This window comes from Periophthalmus magnuspinnatus, chromosome 6, assembly GCF_009829125.3.
Source record: "Periophthalmus magnuspinnatus isolate fPerMag1 chromosome 6, fPerMag1.2.pri, whole genome shotgun sequence".
In the NCBI taxonomy this organism is placed as follows: domain Eukaryota; kingdom Metazoa; phylum Chordata; class Actinopteri; order Gobiiformes; family Gobiidae; genus Periophthalmus; species Periophthalmus magnuspinnatus.
The window spans coordinates 32,788,355-32,808,406 of NC_047131.1; the positions used below are offsets into that span (position 1 = coordinate 32,788,355).

A 20,052-nucleotide genomic window follows, 5' to 3' on the forward strand; every position below is an offset into this window, starting at 1 on the left:
CTCTGCTCTCGCTCTGACCTCAGGGACAAAATGAGACATAATTGAAACTAATCAAGTCATCATGACCTGGAGTGAAAACTGTTGCCAAAAACAGACCAGTGTTTGTCCTGGTCTGACAAACAGGAAGTGATGCGTCTGAGTTTGTATGAACTTTATTGACAAAACAAAACAAAATGACATTAAACAGACGAACGAACAATGAAGATTAAACAAAACATCTCCAAAGCTCAAAATGATCTGTCCCTCTCTCTCTCTCTCTCCTCTTCTCCTCTCGTTCTTTCTCTTCCTCTCTCTTTCTCCTCTTCTCTCTGTCTCCTCTCTCTCTCCCTCCCTCTCTTTTTCTCCTCCTCTCTTTCCCTCTCTCCTCTCTCTTTCTCTCCCTCTTTCTCTCTCTCTCTCTCCATCTTTCTCCCCCCCTCTCTCTCTCTCTCTCTCTCTCCCTGTATTTCGCTCTCCCTCCCTCTCCTTCTCATTCCCTCCCTCCCTCCCTCCCTCTCCATGTCTCCCTCCACCACTCTCTCCTTCTCTCTCTCTCCTCTCTCTCTCCTTCTCTCTCTTCCCCCCCTCTCTTTCTCTCCTTCTCTCTGCCTCTCTTTCTCTCCCTCCCTCCATCTCTATCTCTTTCTGTTCCACCTTGTGATGTCATCAAGTGGTAGTTTTCACATTAACTCCTCCTTTTACCTTTAGTTCAGTCGAGATAAGAGACAACTCCAGGACTGAAATGATCCAAATGATTCTAAAAATGAAGGTGTGTGGAGTTTAAAAACACAGTGGAGCACTTCCTGTATCACCACATGATGACATCACAAGGTGGAACACAGTGTTTTCAGTTTGTGTGTGTTTGTGTGTTCTTATAATCGTACACGCTCTCGTCTCGTTGCAGCGGTGGAGAAAGTGGCGTCGTCTCCGTCTGAAAACGTAAACACAAACTTGTGGATCATCGTGGGCGTCGTGATTCCGCTGCTCGTCGTCATCGTCATCATCTCCATCCTCTACTGGAAACTGTGCCGCACGGACAAGCTGGAGTTTCAGCCCGACGCCATGACGTCCATGCAGCAGAGGCAGAAGGTGAGACGCACTTTTAGAACTGAGACGTCCCCCCGAGGTGTGACACGCTAACTGTAGGCACCGCTCCGTCTGCGGCTGCATTAGACTTTAATCTGAGTTTTATCGTAACACGACCAGAAAAAACGGGTCTAAACTATCGTCCAATCAGCTTCTTCAGTTGTGGTCAGGTGACTGCTGGACACTGACTTATATCTGTCTGAAGGAGGCGCTAACTACTGTGTTTTCTGGACTATAAGTCGCTCTGGAGTATAAGTCGCACCAGCAAAAAAGTGCATAATAATGAAGAAAAAACATATATAAGTCTCAAAAAATACATTTAAGTATCTAGTTATTTACAGTCAAACTCATGAATTCTCTCATTCTTTCATTTAAAAACATCACACTCCACGTTTACACATTTAAAAGTACTCAGTAAAAGTACTCGGACTATACGTCGCTCTGGAGTATAAGTCGCTCCACCCGAAAAGTGCAGAATAATGAAGAAAAAAACATATATAAGTCACATTTTTGAGGGAAATTTATTTAACAAAATCCGAGACAAAGAACAGACATTTTCTCTTTAAATCAAGTTGTAATATTAATAATAAAATAGAGAACAACAGTATCTATTAACAGTATTATTGTTGGGAGATTCAGCTAAAACATAGAGACAAAATTGGACAGGAAGTAGTGACGCTAACAGGAAGTAGTGACCAAGAACAGACATTTTCTCTTTAAATCAAGTTGTAATAATAATAATAAAATGTGGACCAACAGGCTGAATATCAGTACATCACGCTAACGTAACACATTTATATTTATTCAGCTCCATGAAGCACAGACAGAACTGAACACGTGTCTGGTTTGTTAACGTAAGATATTAACAGTTAATCACATAAATAAAGCAGAAAAAACAAGAGAAACCATTTTGTTTTAGTGTCATTTTTGTTGAGTGTTTGTCTTTTAAATGAGTGTAATGTTGATATTTTAAATGTTGAGTGGTTCAGGAGGAGTAGATACTGGTCCAAGTCTAGAGCCCCTCGCACGACTGTCACTGTGACAAGAACCAACATGTGACATTATAGATTTGAATCATTTCACATATAAGTCACATCTGAGGAGAAGTCACACCCGACAAACTCAACAAACTCACACTTATAGTCCAGAAAATACAGTAGATCTGAAGCTAACACACCGGTTTGTTTACAGTTTGTGTTTGTCGTTTCGCTCTCGGTCTTGGTTTCGTCTGCTCTGTGCCTGAGTCACACTGTCCAGAGTCATTCAAACCCCTAATGAGCGATTTCACAACTGTTAGCATCCAGGCTAGCACTATTGTTCTCTTTGTTCTAATTGTAACATAGCATTACAGTCACAAACTAGCTAGCATGAGCCAACAACCGATATCCAATACCAGTATCATATCGGTGCGTCCTCACAGACGTCGAGTCAAATTACAGGTTAGATTTGTGGAGAGGCGAGCGAACTCACTCACAATTTTTCAGCAATAAAAACAATAATGATTCAACTTAATGAATATGAGGAAAATAGGTTTAAAGCCACACTGCAGAACATTCTGACAGAGCAGTGACGTCTTTGTGGAAAACTCAGACCCTCCACCAGAAAATTTCCATAGTGCGGCTTTAAAACCTGAAACCTGAGTTTGAAAACGTCTCTAAATGAATCTCTAATCGGCGCAGATACATCAGTGCCACAGACGAGCTAAAGTTAGCCACATCGTTAGCCACATCGTTAGCTCTTAATCCGTCTTTGTATCAGAGTAAAAAAGACGACGTGGGTTTAAAACGAGCCTGGTTCATGTAACGGAGCGAATCGAAGGTGAAATCGAAGTGTTTTTTTTCCCTCCAGACATCGGTATCGGTCCAATATCGAAAACAGACGAGTGAGTTACAATAAAAATAACCACAAAAAAAGAAAAACATCACAATGAACGATGTTTTAGCCTCGATAAAAACTTTTAAACAGAACTAGTGATGTTTTCTGGGGCTTACTGTGTGTTATACAGTAGTGGATGAAGTACTCCATTTTGTTACTTAAGTAAAAGTACTGATACAGAGGGTTAAGTGAAAAAATCGACTTAAAGGTCCAATATTACACAAAATGGACTCTTTAATCTATGTTCTAATGTTTTTAGTGCATAAAAAACAGACCAGGAGTTGTGTTTTGTTTCATTCTCACATGTTTGAGTCACATTTTATTATTCGTCTGTCACATCTACAAAGCTCAAAATGTGACGTTCCACCTTGTGATGTCATCAAGTGGTAGTTTTCAGGTTAATAGCTACGTTTTTTACCTTTAGTTCAGTCGAGATTCGCTTTGATTCCAGGACTGAAATGATCCAAATGATTCTAGAAATGAAGGTGTTTAAAGTTTAAAAACACAGTGGAGCACTTCCTGTATCGCCACAAGATGACATCACAAGGTGGAACAGAGTGTTTTCTTTCAGTTTGAGAAAAGAACTCAGTCTAAATCTGCAGGTTTGTGTGTTAAACATGTGAGAATGAAACAAAACAACACAACTCCAGGTCTGTTTGTGACGAGGAAACGACGTTAGAACAGATCAGAGAACGTATGTGCACTTTAAGTAAAAGTATTAAAGTAAATGTACTTTAAGAGTAAAAAGTAAAAGTATTTCACACAGTGTTGTTCATTGTTAAAGTGTAAATGTCGAGATATTGATTCAAAATGAGACGTATTTTGTTCAACAGAAACGACACAAATCAGTTTCTTATTTTTCTCATGAATTTTGTGTTTTTATTTTTTTATTTTGCTCAAAGTTGAATCTTAAACTTTTTACTTTTTTATGGGAAAAATAACCCCTCAAATCACAAATGTAGTGGAGTAGAAAGTACAGATACTTCTCTCAAATGTACTCAAGTAAAAGTAAAAAGTACACACTGTAAAATGTACTAAAGTAAAGCACGGATACATAAATATTCGACTTAAGTGCAGTACTTTACTCCTACAGCAACAAGACGCGTGTCAGATTGAGGTGAGGTTCTATGTTTTTTCTGTGTTTCTCATTCTCTCTTCTCTTCTGTAACATTCTCTCCTTCCTCGTCCGTGCGCCCAAATGTCCCGTACTTCCTCTTTAACGCGGTGGATCACATGACCGCGGCTCTTTCCTTTTAACACAATCATCCGTCATGTAACACCGCTGCTCTTCCCTCAGTCCATCAGTGAATCAACGACGTCTCTGCTCCGCAAAACGCAGCCCTCGGACTCAGAGGAAGGAGAGTTTAGTGAGGAAGACGAGCGCGAGTCTGAGGAGGAAGAGAGCGAAGAGGAGGAGGAGGAGGAGGAGGAGAAGAAGAGTGCTGAAGGGGGGAAGGTATAGGACGTAGAGTAGTGTGTGGTAGGCGTGAGTATCCCCTAGTGGTAGATGTTGGAAGTAGAAGTAGTGAAATGAAATAAAAACCCGAGGATCATGTACAGTGGTCCCTGGTTTATCTCAGAGGTCACGGTCTAAAAATAACCCGCAATAGCTTTATTTTTTACATTATTCTCTCTGTTTTTGTGTGTAAAACCCCTCACCACACACTTTATACACTTTTCTCACACAGGCGTTAACATTTTCTCACATTTCTCTCTCGTTTAAACTCTCTCAAAGTTCAAACCTTCGTAGGCGTCTTTGTCGGTGCAGAACGTTTCATCGACATTGTGGGTTTTGTCGGGGAGAAAACAAATTGCAAACGTACAGCACTTCAGAGTCACACTGAGATCCAACGTTTATGTAAATTTGTCTGAACACATTCTGTACTGGACAGGAGACACGGCACGGAGGAGACTGATGGACAATGGTCTACAGTCCAACAGCCAATCAGGACGCACGACACAATGGTCTACAGTCCAACAGCCAATCAGGACGCACGACACAATGGTCTACAGTCCAACAGCCAATCAGGACGCACGACACAATGGTCTACAGTCCAACAGCCAATCAGGACGCACGACACAATGCATATTCATACGCTGAAACAGTGAGGGACTGTAGAGGGTTAATACGAACATTTAAGACCAAAATGAGTCTGAAGATTCAATGTAAAGTGAATTGGAGCCAGAGTCGATGGAGCAGGAAGTGCACACATGATCACTTCCTGTTTGAAACACGGCGGCTCGTGCGTTAGATTTGTCCATTTATATAAACAGACTATTAAAAAAACAGCGTCAAACAAACACTCTGCTGATTGGAGCTGGTTTTGTTTAGTCGTATTTCTGTCCAGTGGTGGATGAAGTACTCAGTTTTGTTACTTAAGTAAAAGTACAAATACAGAGGTAAAAACTCAAGCAAAAGTAAAAGTATCACATGAGTAAATCTGCTTAAGTAAAAGTATTTAAGTACCCGTTTAAAATGTACATTAAGAGTAAAAAGTAAAAGTATTTCTTGCAGTGTTGTTCATTTTTTAAAGTGTAAATGTCGAGATACTGATTCAAAATGAGACGTATTTTGTTCAACAGAAAAAACATGAATCAGTTTCTTCATTTTTCTTCTGAATTTTTGTGTTTTTATTTTTGTTTTGCTCAAAGTCGAAGCTCAAACTCTTAAACTTTATTCAGGATGTTTCCACGAACATAAAAATAACTCCTCAAATCAGATGAAAAGTACTTTTACTTTTCAGTCCTGTTCAAGTACAGATACTGCTCTCAAATGTACTGAAGTTAAAGTAAAAAGTACACACTGTAAAATGTACTTAAGATTCTACTTTAGTGCAGTACTTTTACTTGTACTTTGTTTCCTTCCTCCTTTACACCAGATCAGGAGTTAAATTTGAAAAAATAAAATGATTTAGACGAAGTAAAAGTGAAACGAGGCTCCACATAAATGACTTTAGCTCAAGTTTTACGCTAATTCTGTGTCACTTAGACCCCCGTAACTCCCTTTAAGAGCAAACAACGGACAGAAGACGAGGAAGAGGAGGAAGAATATGACGAAGAAGAAGAAGAGGAGGAGGTGGAGGTGGAGGAGGAGGAGGAGGATGATGACACAGCTGGTGGAAATGAGAGCGCGAGTAAAACCGAGGACGAGCCCCTGGAAACAAACAAACACAAACACGAGGCAAAGGCAAAGAAAACAGAGACGACTCACGTTTGGGCTCAAGGCGGAAGAGCTCAGACGGAGGTATATTGTGCTGTTGCCATAGAAACCCGCCCGTGTTTGTGGTAGCGTGTGTGTGTGTGTGTGTGTGTGTGTGTGTGTGTGTGATTTACACAGTAGAAGGAGCTGGACGTTTGTGTGTTTTTGTCTGGAGTAGTAATAGTGTAAAGTAAATTTGTGGTTCCCGTGTGACCCAGTCCTGCTGTAAATACGCCGTCGATGTTATTACTTAAAGGTGCACTGCGTGACATTCTGGTGAAGGATATACTACCGGCTTGTCTCCATGGCGACGTGTTTTGCTGTAGCTTTAAACGTTTCTACAGTTAGAGCAGCGTTTTTATTGAATTATTACTGATGTTTTTGCTGCTCAGAAATACCTTGAAAAACACGTGTGAGCGGAGTCGCCTCTCCACAGAACTCACCTGTAACTCGGCCTGTTGGTATGACCTGCTTGTCTCCATGGAGATGTTATTGCTTTGCCTAAAATGCTCCACACTGTAGCATTAAATATATCTACAGGTACAGTATAATTATAAAGTTAATTACGAAAGTTTTTGTACCTTGAAAAGCACGTGTGAGCGGAGTCGCCTCTCCACAGATCTTACCTGTACATTGGCCTGGCGGTATCACGCTCCACCTGAAAAGTTACGTAATGTACCTTTAAGAAGTTATCATACATACAACACAGAAGTCCCTGTAGACAGAACACACAAACTCCGCACAGACAGAACACACAAACTCCACACAGGCAGAACACACAAACTCCACACAGACACAGACAGAACACGCAAACTCCACACAGACAGAACACACAAACTCCACACAGACACAGACAGAACACGCAAACTCCACACAGACACAGACAGAACACGCAAACTCCACACAGACACAGACAGAACACGCAAACTCCACACAGACACAGACAGAACACGCAAACTCCACACAGACACTGACAGAACACACAAACTCCACACAGACACAGACAGAACACACAAACTCCACACAGACACAGACAGAACACGCAAACTCCACACAGACACTGACAGAACACACAAACTCCACACAGACACAGACAGAACACACAAACTCCACACAGACAGAACACACAAACTCCACACAGACAGAACACACAAACTCCACACAGACAGAACACACAAACTCCACACAGACAGAACACACAAACTCCACACAGACACAGACAGAACACACAAACTCCACACAGAGTTTATTTATAGATTTAAAAATGTCTTTTCTCTCAAAAAGTCCTTTTGTTTGTTTAGTTTCTGTAGTAAAAATATAATAAAATGGATGAAGTTCTCAGTTTTGTAACTTAAAATTACAGATACAAACGTAAAAAAGTTACTCAATAAAAGCAAAAGTATCAAATGAGAAAATCTACTCAAGTAAAAGTATTAAAGTACGTGTTTAAAAACTTTAAGAGTAAAAAAATCAAAGTATTTCACACGTGTTGTTCATTTTTTAAAGTGTAAATTTGGTGATTTTGATTAAAAAATAAGACGCATTTTGTTCAACAGAAACAACACGGATCAGTTTCTTCATTTTTCTTGTGAATTTTGTGTTTTTATTTTTGTTTTTATTTTTGTTTTTATTTTTGTTTTGCTCAAAGTCGAAGCTTAAACCTGAAAACTTTAGTGGAACATGATAAAAATAACCCCTCAAATCAGATGAAACGTGAAAACAAGAACAAACGTAGTGGAGCAGAAAGTACAGATACTCCTCTCAAATGTACTGAAGTAAAAGTTAAAAGTACACACTGTGAAATGTACTTAAGTAAAGCACAGATACTTAAATACATTCCTTTACTCCGTGTACTTTCCTCATCACTGATCGTATTTTAAGCGCGTGATCCTTTAGTTTTTTGTTTTTTCCTGGTTGCAGAAGTCGTGTCTGCGGCTGAGACTCACTTCTGGCTCGTAGAGTGAGATCTGACGTCTCGTGTTTACTCTGTCAGGACGTCCCAGAGGACACGTCCATCCCCCTCCGGCTCAAAGGAAAAAACCAACAGCTTCCTGACTTCCTCTCCTCATTTTCTCTGTGCATTTCATTAATATCTCACTCGCTTCTCTGGCCTGATTCTCCTGGCGTTCGTCTCCGTGTGGCGGCTCATTCAAATGTCACGCCGTAGTAACGTTCTTTTTCTTTTTTTCTCTGCGTCTTTAGCTGCAGACTCCCAGCGTCAAAGGCTTCGACTTCGCCAAACTGCATCTCGGGCAGCAGAACAAGGATGATGTCATGGTGATCCAGGAGCCGTCCGGACCTCCGCCCCTCCCCGCCTCCGTTAAAGAGGGTTTGACTCCATCAGAGAACGGGGAAATACCCACTCCTGCTTCCAAAGGCTCCTCCACCAAAGGCTCCTCCACCAAAGCCTCGCACGCCAGCCGGAGACGAGAGAGGTGAGAACAAAGAAGAGTAAAGACGTGGAGGAAGCGATGTCACCACAGCGTCCAGAAATAAAACCCCAGGATCATGTAGAGGGTTAATACGAACATTTAAGAGCGAAATGAGTCTGAAGCAGCAGGTTACAAAACAAAAAATAAACTCAAAATATAAAAAAAACAACTCAAAATACCTAAAAAAAAAAACAAACAAAAAAAACAACCTCAAAATAAACAATAAATAAAAATAAATTTAAAAAACCCAAACTCAAAATAAGTTAAAAAAAAAAAACTGAAAATAACTAAAAAAAAGAACAAAAAAAACCCTCAAAATAGCTTTAAAAAAATAAATAAATAAATAAACAAAACAAAAAACTCAAAATAAACAAAAAATAAATAAATAAATAAATAAAAATGACAAAAAATACAAAAAAACAAACAAACCTCAAAATACCTAAAAAATAAAACAAACAACAAAACCAACAAACAAAAAACCCTCAAAATAAACAATAAATAAATAAAAATAACAAAAAAAACAACAACTCAAAATTTAATTAAAAAAAAAAAAATGAACCCCCTGGATCACATAGAGCAGGTTAATACGAACATTTAAGACCAAAATGATGAGTCTGAAGCAGCAGAGACAGAGAGAGGACACAGTGTTTCAATAGAAAGTGAATTGGAGCCAGTTGCCGTGTCTCCATTCGTCGGCTGCATTTGAAGGACACTTTGAAGGACACTTACGTCACTTCCAGCGCAAAGAGGCCTGTCTTGTTTCATGCACCCGATGAATCCGGTCGACAAATGTGCCCTGCGTTTCCTGCGTTTCCATGGAGATCGGCTGTGAACGAAGCGTGCGCCCGAGCAGACTCCGCGCTCTTCTGTATCCCATCATGCACCGCGCGTCACTCACTTAATCCTCGCTACAATTGGGATGAAATCACCTTTAACGTTATATTTGTCTGTTGATATTCAAAGAGAAACATTAATTATTTTCTTCATTCAATCTAAACAGAAATAAACGGTTGTGACGATGACGCCTTGACTCTTCTTCAATTAAATAATAAATAATTAAAAGTAAAACTGTAATTATCTCAGAGTCCATTTTACACGTTTAGCTCATTAGTCAGCGGCCGTCACGGTTGTTGGGCGACGTAACGTAAACGCACAGACAGAGGTCGACGTTCGCTCCGTGGCATCGGACTGTCCCATTTCAGCACGTCCTTTGTGGTCGACGGAGGAGCACACTTCGTCGGCCGGGTACTTTAAACGGTACTTCAAAGTGTGCAAGCGTCGAATTGAGACACGGCCAGAATCGATGGAGCTGGAAACACGCTCATGATCACTTCCTGTTTGAACGCGGCGGCAGCACGTTAGCTACGTTCATTTATATAAACAGTCTAAGGGTGGAGCACAAGGATAAACTAAAATATATTCATTGATTTTCACTTCCTGTTCTGTTGTAGGCGACATTTTGAGGACTTTTAAATATTTTTTAAAATGTGATATTTAGTTTTTTTTTAATTCTATGCAAGTTGTCCTAAGTTTTCATGATTATAAATCGGATGTTTCAGAGTTCGTGACGTGAGAAACTGGAGACTGGAGTGAAGCGGAACATGAGGCAGAATCTACATTTGTGAAAAAGTACACAAGAGCCTGGTTTAAAGATATTTACAAATGCATTTTACTCATGTTTCTGTTTGTTTTTTAATTATGTTTGACACTTTTCGATGGAGGCAAAAACCTGATTTTATTTTATTTTTATTTATTTATTTTTTGTGTTTTACTGCACCAATTTTTACAGAAATGTTCAACCTAGAATATTTTTTTTTTTTTTTTTTTTTTTTTTTAAATGCACAGATAAATTACATATTTTATCACAAATTATAGTTTTAGTGAAACTCAGCAACACAGTTTTGAGGCTAGAAGGTTGTTCTGTGTTTTATTTTTTCATCCTTTTGTTTAGAAACGTAGCCTTGAACGATCAGAAATGTATCTTATTCTTCATTACGAGGACTTTGGAAAGGACTTAAAAGGCCCTAGACGTAATAATACGACCTCATCATTATGAAATATCTGTGTACACACTTAGAACTACAGTATTTGTCCATTAAGAAATGTATTTAAAGTCGTACTAGACCATCGTCGTGTTGTGTTTCACTAAGAGCTGCTGTTCTGGTAACACTATACATTCTATACGGCCATAATTTCTCGTTTAAAACCCATAAATGCAGCGCGATGAGTCTCAGTTGACAATTTGTTTTTATTTCTTCTCCTCTTCTTCCATTTTTATTTGGAGCAGAGCTGGAGGAGGCACTCACCCAGACATAAAGCCCCTGACAGATTCTTACATGTTTTATTAATGAACTTTAGAGACTGGCTCTTTGCTGACGTGCTCTGCCAGTTTGTCTTTATTACTCACCACAGCGTCTCTTTTTACGCAGTTTTATCTGGAAACAGCAAATTGTATCATTTCCAAACCTGTACCTACAGTTAAAGATGCAGTATGTAACATTTCCAGCTGGTCTCTGCAGAGATGTTACTGCTTTATCAAGTCAGCGAATGGATTTTGAGCCGTTAATACTCACGTAATTACGGTAAATAAATGTTTTTCATAGATGAGGTGAATGCCATACTGTGCAACATTAAGCATATAAGCAATGGAATAATATCTCCATGGTAACAGACCGCACCGAAATGAGTTATATTTTTTAACTTACATAAAAAATTAATTCTATAATAAAATAAAATAAATAAATAAAATAAAAATAAATACATGTTTTTTTTTACTTAAATAAAAAATTTATTCTATAATAAAATAAATTAAAAATATAAAAAGTAATGTTTTTTTTTTTACTTGAATAATAAATTGATTCTATAATAAAATAATATAAATTTTAAAAAGATATATTTTGTTTTACTTAAATAATAAATAAATTCTATAATAAAATAAAATAAATTAAATACATTAAAAATAAATAAAATAAAAATTAATAATAATAATAAAAAAATAAATTCTAAACTTGAAAACAAAATGGTGTCCAAATCCTGTGCTTTATCTGTTTTGCTCGTGGGATTTTGACCCGTTAGGCCTGACCTGCTTTTTAATTATTGACGTCGTGGTGTTTCTGGGCAGGATTTCGCCTTCAGACGGTGACTCTGTGGTCACGGACCATTCCAGCGAGCGGGAAACTGCGGAGGACAACCTGAGAGGCCACGCCGCGCCCAGTGACGCCAAACACACTCGTAAGAACCACATCAATGTTTTAAACGGCAAGTGGCACCGCTCACAAAAACACGGGGCCAAATGGACGGGGGAGGGGACGATCGGGGCGGAAAACATCTGACAGACTCGGGGCGGGACAAAGACGAGGGCAGTTCAGACACTATGTTCAGGCAATAAATAAAAATGATCCTGTAAATGTCTTGGTTCAAGTGTTGGATAAAACGTGAATGGTCAGGGGTCGGGGCAGACAAAGGGGTCCCAGGGTTTTACGGGCTCAGAATTCGACTTTTATCCAATTATTTATATTCGAGGGGGCCCATGTGCGGCTTTTTACCCCAGGCCTTGAAATTTCTGTGGATGGGCCTGAATAAAATGAACCAAAACGGGCAGAAATAAAACTTTATGCACTTGTTTCTAAGATTACATTATTAGTAGTAGTTTCTGTCTCTTTTTTAAAGCTTTAATCATAGACAGTATACTCTTTTTTTATATATTATTATTATTTTATATTTATATTAGTATATTCTAATGCAAATCTACAAAACAATAACTGCAATACTTCCACTTCTACACAAATATATGTGTTCCTGGAGTTGTGTTTTTTTGTTTTGTTTGATTCACACAAGTTTAACACACAAACCCTGCAGATTTAGGCTGGAAAACACTCTGTTCCACCTTGTGATGTCATCATGTGGTGATACAGGAAGTGCTCCACTGTGTTTTTAAACTTTAAACAGCTTCACGAGAATCATCTGGATCATTTCAGTCCTGGAGTTGTCACTTATCTCGACTGAACTAAAGGTAAAAGGAGGAGTTCACTTGGAAACTACCACTTGATGACATCACAAGGTGGAACAGAGCGTTTTGAGCTGTGGAGATGTGACAGACTAATAATAAAGTGTGACTCAAACATGTGAGAATGAAACAAAACACAAGTCCAGGTCTGTTTTTGAGGAGAAACATCATTAGAACATGGATTAAAGCTTCATGAGTCAACTTTACGTAAATAGAACCATCAGCTAATGGAAAAAATCAGGGATATTAATGTTTTTCGTGCTTTGGAAAAACAGTTTTACACAGAAACACTTGTTGGTTTGCAGTGAAAATAAGAACAAAACTTGAACTGGGAGTTTGGGGAAAGGAAGTGTCTGTTATTTTATGAGCGGACTTGTTGAAAGATCCAAACCTGCTTTGCCACTCAGAGAAAATGTGAGTGGAGTCAGAGCAGCACTCCCCCCGAGGAGCCGCTCCCCCCGAGGAGCCGCTCCCCCGAGGAGCCGCTCCCCCGAGGAGCCGCTCCCCCGCCGTCTGAGTATTTGTGACATGTTCGTGGTTTATGTAATGTGTCCGTTATGATCATAAACTGAATCCTCTGAATGTCTCCTCAGCTCTGTCTTTTTCTGTCTTTTTAGCTTTAACTCACAAAATGCTGCTTTTCTTCTACCTGTTTTTCTTCTGCTCAGTAAAGCTCTTTTCTTTCCTTTCTCTTGTGGTTTTCAGGGAAGAATAGAATTGGTAAGAGTCTGACGTTTGCCTCTGTGTCTCGTTGGACCTCAGTCTTAACCTTTAGCAGCTGTGTCTATGTGCTGTCCATTTGCTTCTGCGCTCGTTTTGTGTTCTGTCCGTTCTCACCATCCATCACTGTCCGCTCAGCTGTCAATCAAAGCACAAACAATCAACAAACCAAACAAAGGCGACGCCGCTGTTTGGAAAGAAGGTTTTGCTTTAGAATCCCGTTAGAATCCTCTGAGCTGAACATCCCCAGTGGTCACTTTGGTAACACTTTATATTAACTAAACTATTTACAGCACTAAAAAAACATGAAGGAACAAGAACCAGGAAGTACTTCACACATGTGTCCTGTGGCTCCTGTGGCTCCTCTGGCTCCTCTGGCTCCTCTGGCTCCTCTGGCTCCTCTGGCTCCTGTGGCTCAGAGACTTTAAAGCAGCTCAGTGTGAACAAGTCTCTCCATGGACCAGCACCAAAGAACATCTCCCACATGAGCCACAAGAACCATCTCACATGAGGAGGACTAAACCAGGACTAAACCAGGACTAAACCAGGACTAAACCAGGACTAAACCAGGACTAAACCAGAGACTAAACCAGGACTAAACCAGGACTAAACCGGGACTAAACCGGGACTAAACCAGGACTAAACCAGGACTAAACCAGGACTAAACCGGGACTAAACCGGGACTAAACCGGGACTAAACCGGGACTAAACCAGGACTAAACCAGGACTAAACCAGGACTAAACCAGGACTAAACCGGGACTAAACCAGGACTAAACCAGGACTAAACCGGGACTAAACCAGGACTAAACCAGGACTAAACCAGGACTAGACCAGGGCTAATCCGGGACTGAACCGGGACTAAAGCAGAACAAAACCAGGATTAAACCAGTGACTAAACTGGGACTAAACCAGGACTAAACCACTCTGAGGACTTCAGGGACCCACCTCTTGGTTTAGTCCTGGTTCAGTCCTGGTTTAGTCTCTGGTTTAGTCCTGGTTTAGTCCTGACTTGGTCCTGGTTCAGTCCTGGTGTTTAGTCCTGGTTTAGTCCTGGTTTAGTCCTGACTTGGTCCTGGTTCAGTCCTGGTTCAGTCCTGGTTTAGTCTTTGTTTAGTCCAGACTCGGTTCTGAACTAATGAAGTACTTGCTCATTATTAATTAAGTCTTTCTTCATGCTTTATTAAGGCTAATTAAGATATAGTTATTATAAAGTGTTACCGTGGCTTTGCACACGACGCTAAACTCTTGTGTATTTTCTTTAAATACATAAAGTGTTCTTGCGTCTCCAGGTCCTCCTCCGTCGAACGGTCCGACTGAGCAGCTGTCGTCGGCCTCCATCTTTGATCACGTCGACAGAATGTCCCGCGCCGCAGACGCAGGAAGGAGACCAAACAAAGTTCAGCTTATCGCCATGCAGCCCATGTGTGTCCCCCCCCTGCACAGTCCTACGGCCAACAGAAAAGTGAACGACCCTGAGCAGATAAACCAGGAGGTGAGTTATTTTTATTATTTATCTTTATTTATACAGGGGGACCCAATGAGACACTTGGACTTTTAAATACAAAATACAATTTAAAATACAACACAAACCGAACAATCAAACAAATAAGTCCATAAAAAACATCAATACCAAGTGCAGGTGTGTGTATAAAAGTTTGTTATCAGATTATTAAATTGCAATTGTGTCACCAACGTGTCCAGTTTTGCTTTTCCTTGGAGCATATTCCATTTTTGTGAAGCAAAACAACTAAAAGCCTCTTTCTTTTAAATTGTGACCAATAGAATTTATAAAAATAGTAAAAAGTAGGGGCCCCAAAATTGAGCCTTGGGGCACTCCTTTACTTAAAGTTAAAGAATAGTTATGACTAAACCATAACTCCGCCCCTCCTCCGGACGCCTGACCAGAGGGGGCGGGGCTTTACAGTCAGGGCCCCAAAGCTCTGGAACGAACTGTCAGAGGAGATTAGACCATCGAGGGAGCGGGCGCAACGCTGTCAATCAAACCTGTGGCTAACGCTAACAGGAGCGACCTCGGGGAAAGAAGGACCTGATTTGTCTGTTATTAATGTTCATATCTTGATTTACAGACACAATAGTGAAATAAAAACCCCAGGATCATGTAGAGGGTTAATACGAACATTTAAGACCAAAATTAGACTCTGGGACACTGTGGGTGCATTTAAATTTAATAAAAAAAAACACTTTTAATGTATTTTATTAATTTTTAAAACATGTTATTGCTGCAGGTGGTTAATTATTATTTTATTATTTCTATGTATGAAGTATTTATTTTGTGAAACACTAGTTTTTGAAAAGTGCTATACAAATAAAGTTATTATTATTATTATTATCATTATTATCATTATTATTATTATTATTATCATGATTATCATTATTATTATTATCATTATTATCATGATTATTATTATTATTATTATCATTATTGTCATTATTATTATTATTATTATTATCATTATTATTATTATTATTATCATTATTATCATTATTATTATTATTATTAGTAGTAGTAGTAGTAGTAGTAGTAGTAGTAGTATTATACCATTGGATTTATTGGACAGCATGAATTTAAAGAGTCTGTAGATATTTTTAGAAAACTAATCATTAACTTTCCCCCAGATCCAAGTCGCTCTGAGGCAAAAGTCTGAGATTGAGCATCATCGAAACAAAATCCGTCTGCGCGCCAAGAGGAAGGGCCACTACGACTTCCCCGCCATGGAGGACGTGACGAACGGCCAGAGCGACGCCAAGGAGCAGGAGCACGTCTACCACAAAGCCCAGCTGCAAATAGATAAGATCCTAGACCCGGATCCACAGACGCAGCCTGTTTTTATAGAGCCCAAAAAGAGGTCTGTGCGATGAACGTGGCGCCGTGTCGCTGAGCAAACGAGCCGCCGAATAAAACGAGTCTGTGTTTGCAGAGGACGGCGTTCCCCCCGACAGAGGAGCAGGGACCCGCTGAACGGAGGCGTGATGGAGGCGGACAAAGACCATCTGATCAGCGACGACTGTGACGCCGTCTACAGAAAGTACCCCGGAGTCAACAATGTGGCCTATGTGGTGTGTACGAGCACGAGTACATGAGTACATGAGTACATGAGTACATGAATACACGAGTACACGAGTACACGAATACATGAGTACACGAGTACATGAGTACAGGAGTACACGAATACATGAGTACACAAGTGCACGAATACACGAGTACACGAATACACGAGTACACAAATACATGAGTACACAAATACATGAGTACACGAGTACACGAGTACACGAATACACGACTACACAAATACACGAGTACACGAATACATGAGTACACGAGTACACAAATGCACGAGTACACGAATACATGAGTACACAAGTACACGAGTACACAAGACCTATGTAGAAAACGACAAACACAAAACTGGTTTAGTCCCGGTTTAGTCCCGGTTCAGTCCTGGTTTAGTCTGTTTTTCTTTTTATGTGACTGAAAGTGTTTTATTCTGCACTTTTCTCTTTTAATGTTCGTTTTATGATGATTATTTATAATTTAATTTGTTTTGTTGTTTTGTCTCTTTAATGTTGTTTTGTTCTGCACAAATAAACTTCTCCAAAGGCTAAAATCAAACATTATTCCTACATTTTCTCCGCTGACATTTAAATCCTCGTGTTACTTTCCAGTTGGACCCGGACCAAGGCCCGGGGTCTCCTCTGCGGAGTCCGTCGCCCGTGGACGACGTCTTCCTGGGTCCGGGTTGTTCTCCTCCGGGCCACGCCCCCCCTCCTCCCCCGTACATGCCCCCGCAGCCGTCCATCGAGGAGGCGCGGCAGCAGATGCACTCCCTGCTGGACGACGCCTTTGCCCTGGTCTCGCCCACGTCTCAGGGCAGCACCGCCGGCATCACCCTCCCCGGGGTCAACGGCAACCACCCCAGCTCCAGCCCCCCCGGACACTGGGGCCTTTCATATCAACCGGCCGGGCCTTTCTCCACCGTGAGCAACACCACACTCTGTCTGTGATGTTAGTTTGTCAGGGGGAGTTTACTCAAACTTTTACTCATCTTTTACTCATTTTTCTCTGGAAGTTGCCGCGGGCGTCGTCATATGGGTGGTGTTATTTAGCATCAGGCAGTAAATAAGTTCTTCATTTTCTTCTTCCCACTCCTTTTTGAGTCCTTTTCGTAGTCCTTTTTCAAGTCCTTTTTTAGTCCTTTTTGAGTCCCTTTCCGAGTTCTTTTCTGAGTCCTTTTCACGTCCTTTTTCAAGTCCTTTTTGTAGTGTTTTTTGAGTCCTTTTTCGAGTCCTTTTTGAGTCCTTTTCGAGTCCTTTTTCGAGTGTTTTCGAGCTTGTGTAGGAACAAATCTCTGAGATCTGCTTTGGGTGTGGTAATATGTTTGCGCAAAATGAATAAATAAAAAAATAAATGTTTACAGAGGCGTTTTAAAGCCTCCAGAGAATCATGAGGTGTTGACTTGTTCATCACATAAACACAGAACATTTTACACAAATCAACACGACTTTATATCAGATTTTTGAAGCGAAACGTTTCTCAAATTCGCCATTAACTTAACCTGGAAGTGCCACCCCGAGGAAAGCGCAGTTTGGAGCTTTTAGAGGCAAAAGTGGGCGGGGAACGTTGAAAAACTTCTGTGCTTTCCCCAGGATTTCTACACTTCGCTGCAGGATCGAACTGTACAAACTAATCATTTAAGCATATCTCCATCTGTCGCCTCATTGAACCAGTGACCTGCTCCGCTCGGATTTCTACCACTAAGTCTCCTGTAATACTCCCCACGCCGTAACGCTCCATTAGCTCCACTTAGCGAGGACGAGGTTTGGACAAATACAGACTCAGGGTTTAAGACACAGAGCGATGTCCTTGAGCGTGAACAGTTTATTCTGCTGCAAAATGTTTATCAATCACTAAAATGTTTTTTTCTTTCTGTGCAGAGGTTTAGTGACCTGTCTCCACCTTTAGTCCAAGGCCGGACGCCACGGTGAGTTCAGCATAAATGTTACGTTTTCTACCATTTAAAACACATTTCTTTTATGAATTTTTTTAATTTTAATTTTAGTTTAATTTTATTTATTTATTCTTTTATTTTTATTCTTTTTTATTTTTGTTTTTATTTTATTTTATTGTTTCATTTATTTTATTTTATTTATTTATTCTTTTATTTGTATTTATTTGTATTCTTTTTTATTTTTGTTCTTTTTTATTTAATTTTTTTTATTTATTTATTTTTTTTATTTTAATTAATTCATACATTTATTTATTAATTTCTTTATAACCCAATGACATCACTTTGACTCTCTTTTTCGTGGATGCCCTGTTTAAAATACAACACAAACAGAAAAACAAACAAAACGACACACACAAGTCCAAATAAAACATTAAAAACAGGAGCAGGTTTGTGTATAAAAGTTTATTATGAGATTATTAAATTGTGATTGTGTCTCCAAATCCGTCTCGTCTCAGTCCTGGTGCGTCTCGTCTTTATCCTTACGCATCACGTGCTTCATAAATGATCCATGGAAAGTCATTGTTATTTCATTTCTCTAACGGGTCAGATCCTGGTGTGGCTCAGAAACACGTGAAACTCGTCCACGCACTTTGAAACGTTTGAAACAGGGGCGGGCGGCGTTTAATGAAACACAGAAGAAGAGTTTGAGGCCTCGCGGCGTTGGACCTCACATTAACGCGGTGCTGTGGTTTTCAGACTGGGCCTTGGCTCCGGTTTCCTTCCACCAGGAGAAGCAGCAGGACTCGGTGAGCAGATCCAAGCGGACAGCCTGTTCTCCAGCAGGGGGCACTACGCCGACGAGCTGCCTCCGTCCGCCCGACCTCGACCCGTGGGGAGCACTGCAGGTACGGCCAAAACGCATCCCCCAGTTCTGTTATTATTCATGTATGTTTGGGAGATTTTAAAACTCTTAAGCAAAACAAGAACAAAAGCCAAAGTTAAATCTGTAACTGGACAAAAGCAAATAAGTTCTTCATTTTCTTCTTCCCACGCCTTTTCGAGTCCTTTTCAAATCCTTTTTCGTGTCCTTTTTTTTAGTCCTTTTCGAGTCTTTTTTAGTCCTTTTCGAGTCCTTTTCTGACTCCTTTTCTAGTCCTTTTTTTAGTCCTTTTCGAGTCCTTTTTTTAGTCCTTTTCCAGTCTTTTTTAGTCCTTTTCGAGTCCTTTTTCGAGTCCTTTTTTAAATCCTTTTCGAGTCCTTTTTTAGTCCTTTTCGAGTCCTTTTCTGAGTCCTTTTTCAAGTCCTTTTCGAGTCCTTTTTCGAGTCCTTTTCTGAGTCCCTTTCGAGTCCTTTTCAAATCCTTTTTCGAGTCCTTTTCAAGTCTTTTTCAAGTCTTTTCCGAGTCCTTTTCCGAGTCCTTTTCCACGTCCTTTTCCGAGTCCTTTTCGGGCTTGTACGGGAACAAATCTAAGAGCTGTGCTTTGGATGTGCCTGATTCGTGCGCTCGAAATGACTCAATAAAAAAATTAATGAGACGGAGGCATTTTAAAGCTTCCAGAGAATCGTGAAAACTTTGTAGGAGTGAAGACGTTTAGCTGCTCGTCCAAGCCACGGCTTGGACGAGCAGCTAAACGTCTTCACTCCTACAAGACGCTTCTTCAGTTCTGGTCAGTTCTAGTTTGTCCAGTTGACAGATTTAACCCTCGTGTCGTCCTGGGGTAATTTATGATCCCAAAAAATAACTCACTCTCAGCAGAACTCGGTCATTTCTTCATCAAATAGGCTGA

At 40.2% G+C, this 20,052-nt stretch overlaps 1 protein-coding gene across 1 annotated transcript in view; it reads left to right on the plus strand.

Moving 5' to 3' along the window:
- si:ch211-1e14.1 (UPF0606 protein KIAA1549) overlaps positions 1–20,052 on the plus strand; it is a 34,812-nt gene that overhangs the window by 13,661 nt on the left and 1,099 nt on the right. The window contains exons 9-19 of the mRNA XM_055222234.1: positions 884–1,068; positions 4,238–4,396; positions 8,342–8,574; positions 11,693–11,829; positions 13,283–13,297; positions 14,588–14,790; positions 15,936–16,165; positions 16,238–16,376; positions 16,983–17,294; positions 18,252–18,298; positions 19,022–19,170. Coding sequence (XP_055078209.1) covers positions 884–1,068; positions 4,238–4,396; positions 8,342–8,574; positions 11,693–11,829; positions 13,283–13,297; positions 14,588–14,790; positions 15,936–16,165; positions 16,238–16,376; positions 16,983–17,294; positions 18,252–18,298; positions 19,022–19,170 — 1,809 coding nt within the window. The remainder of the gene's footprint in view (positions 1–883; positions 1,069–4,237; positions 4,397–8,341; positions 8,575–11,692; positions 11,830–13,282; positions 13,298–14,587; positions 14,791–15,935; positions 16,166–16,237; positions 16,377–16,982; positions 17,295–18,251; positions 18,299–19,021; positions 19,171–20,052) is intronic.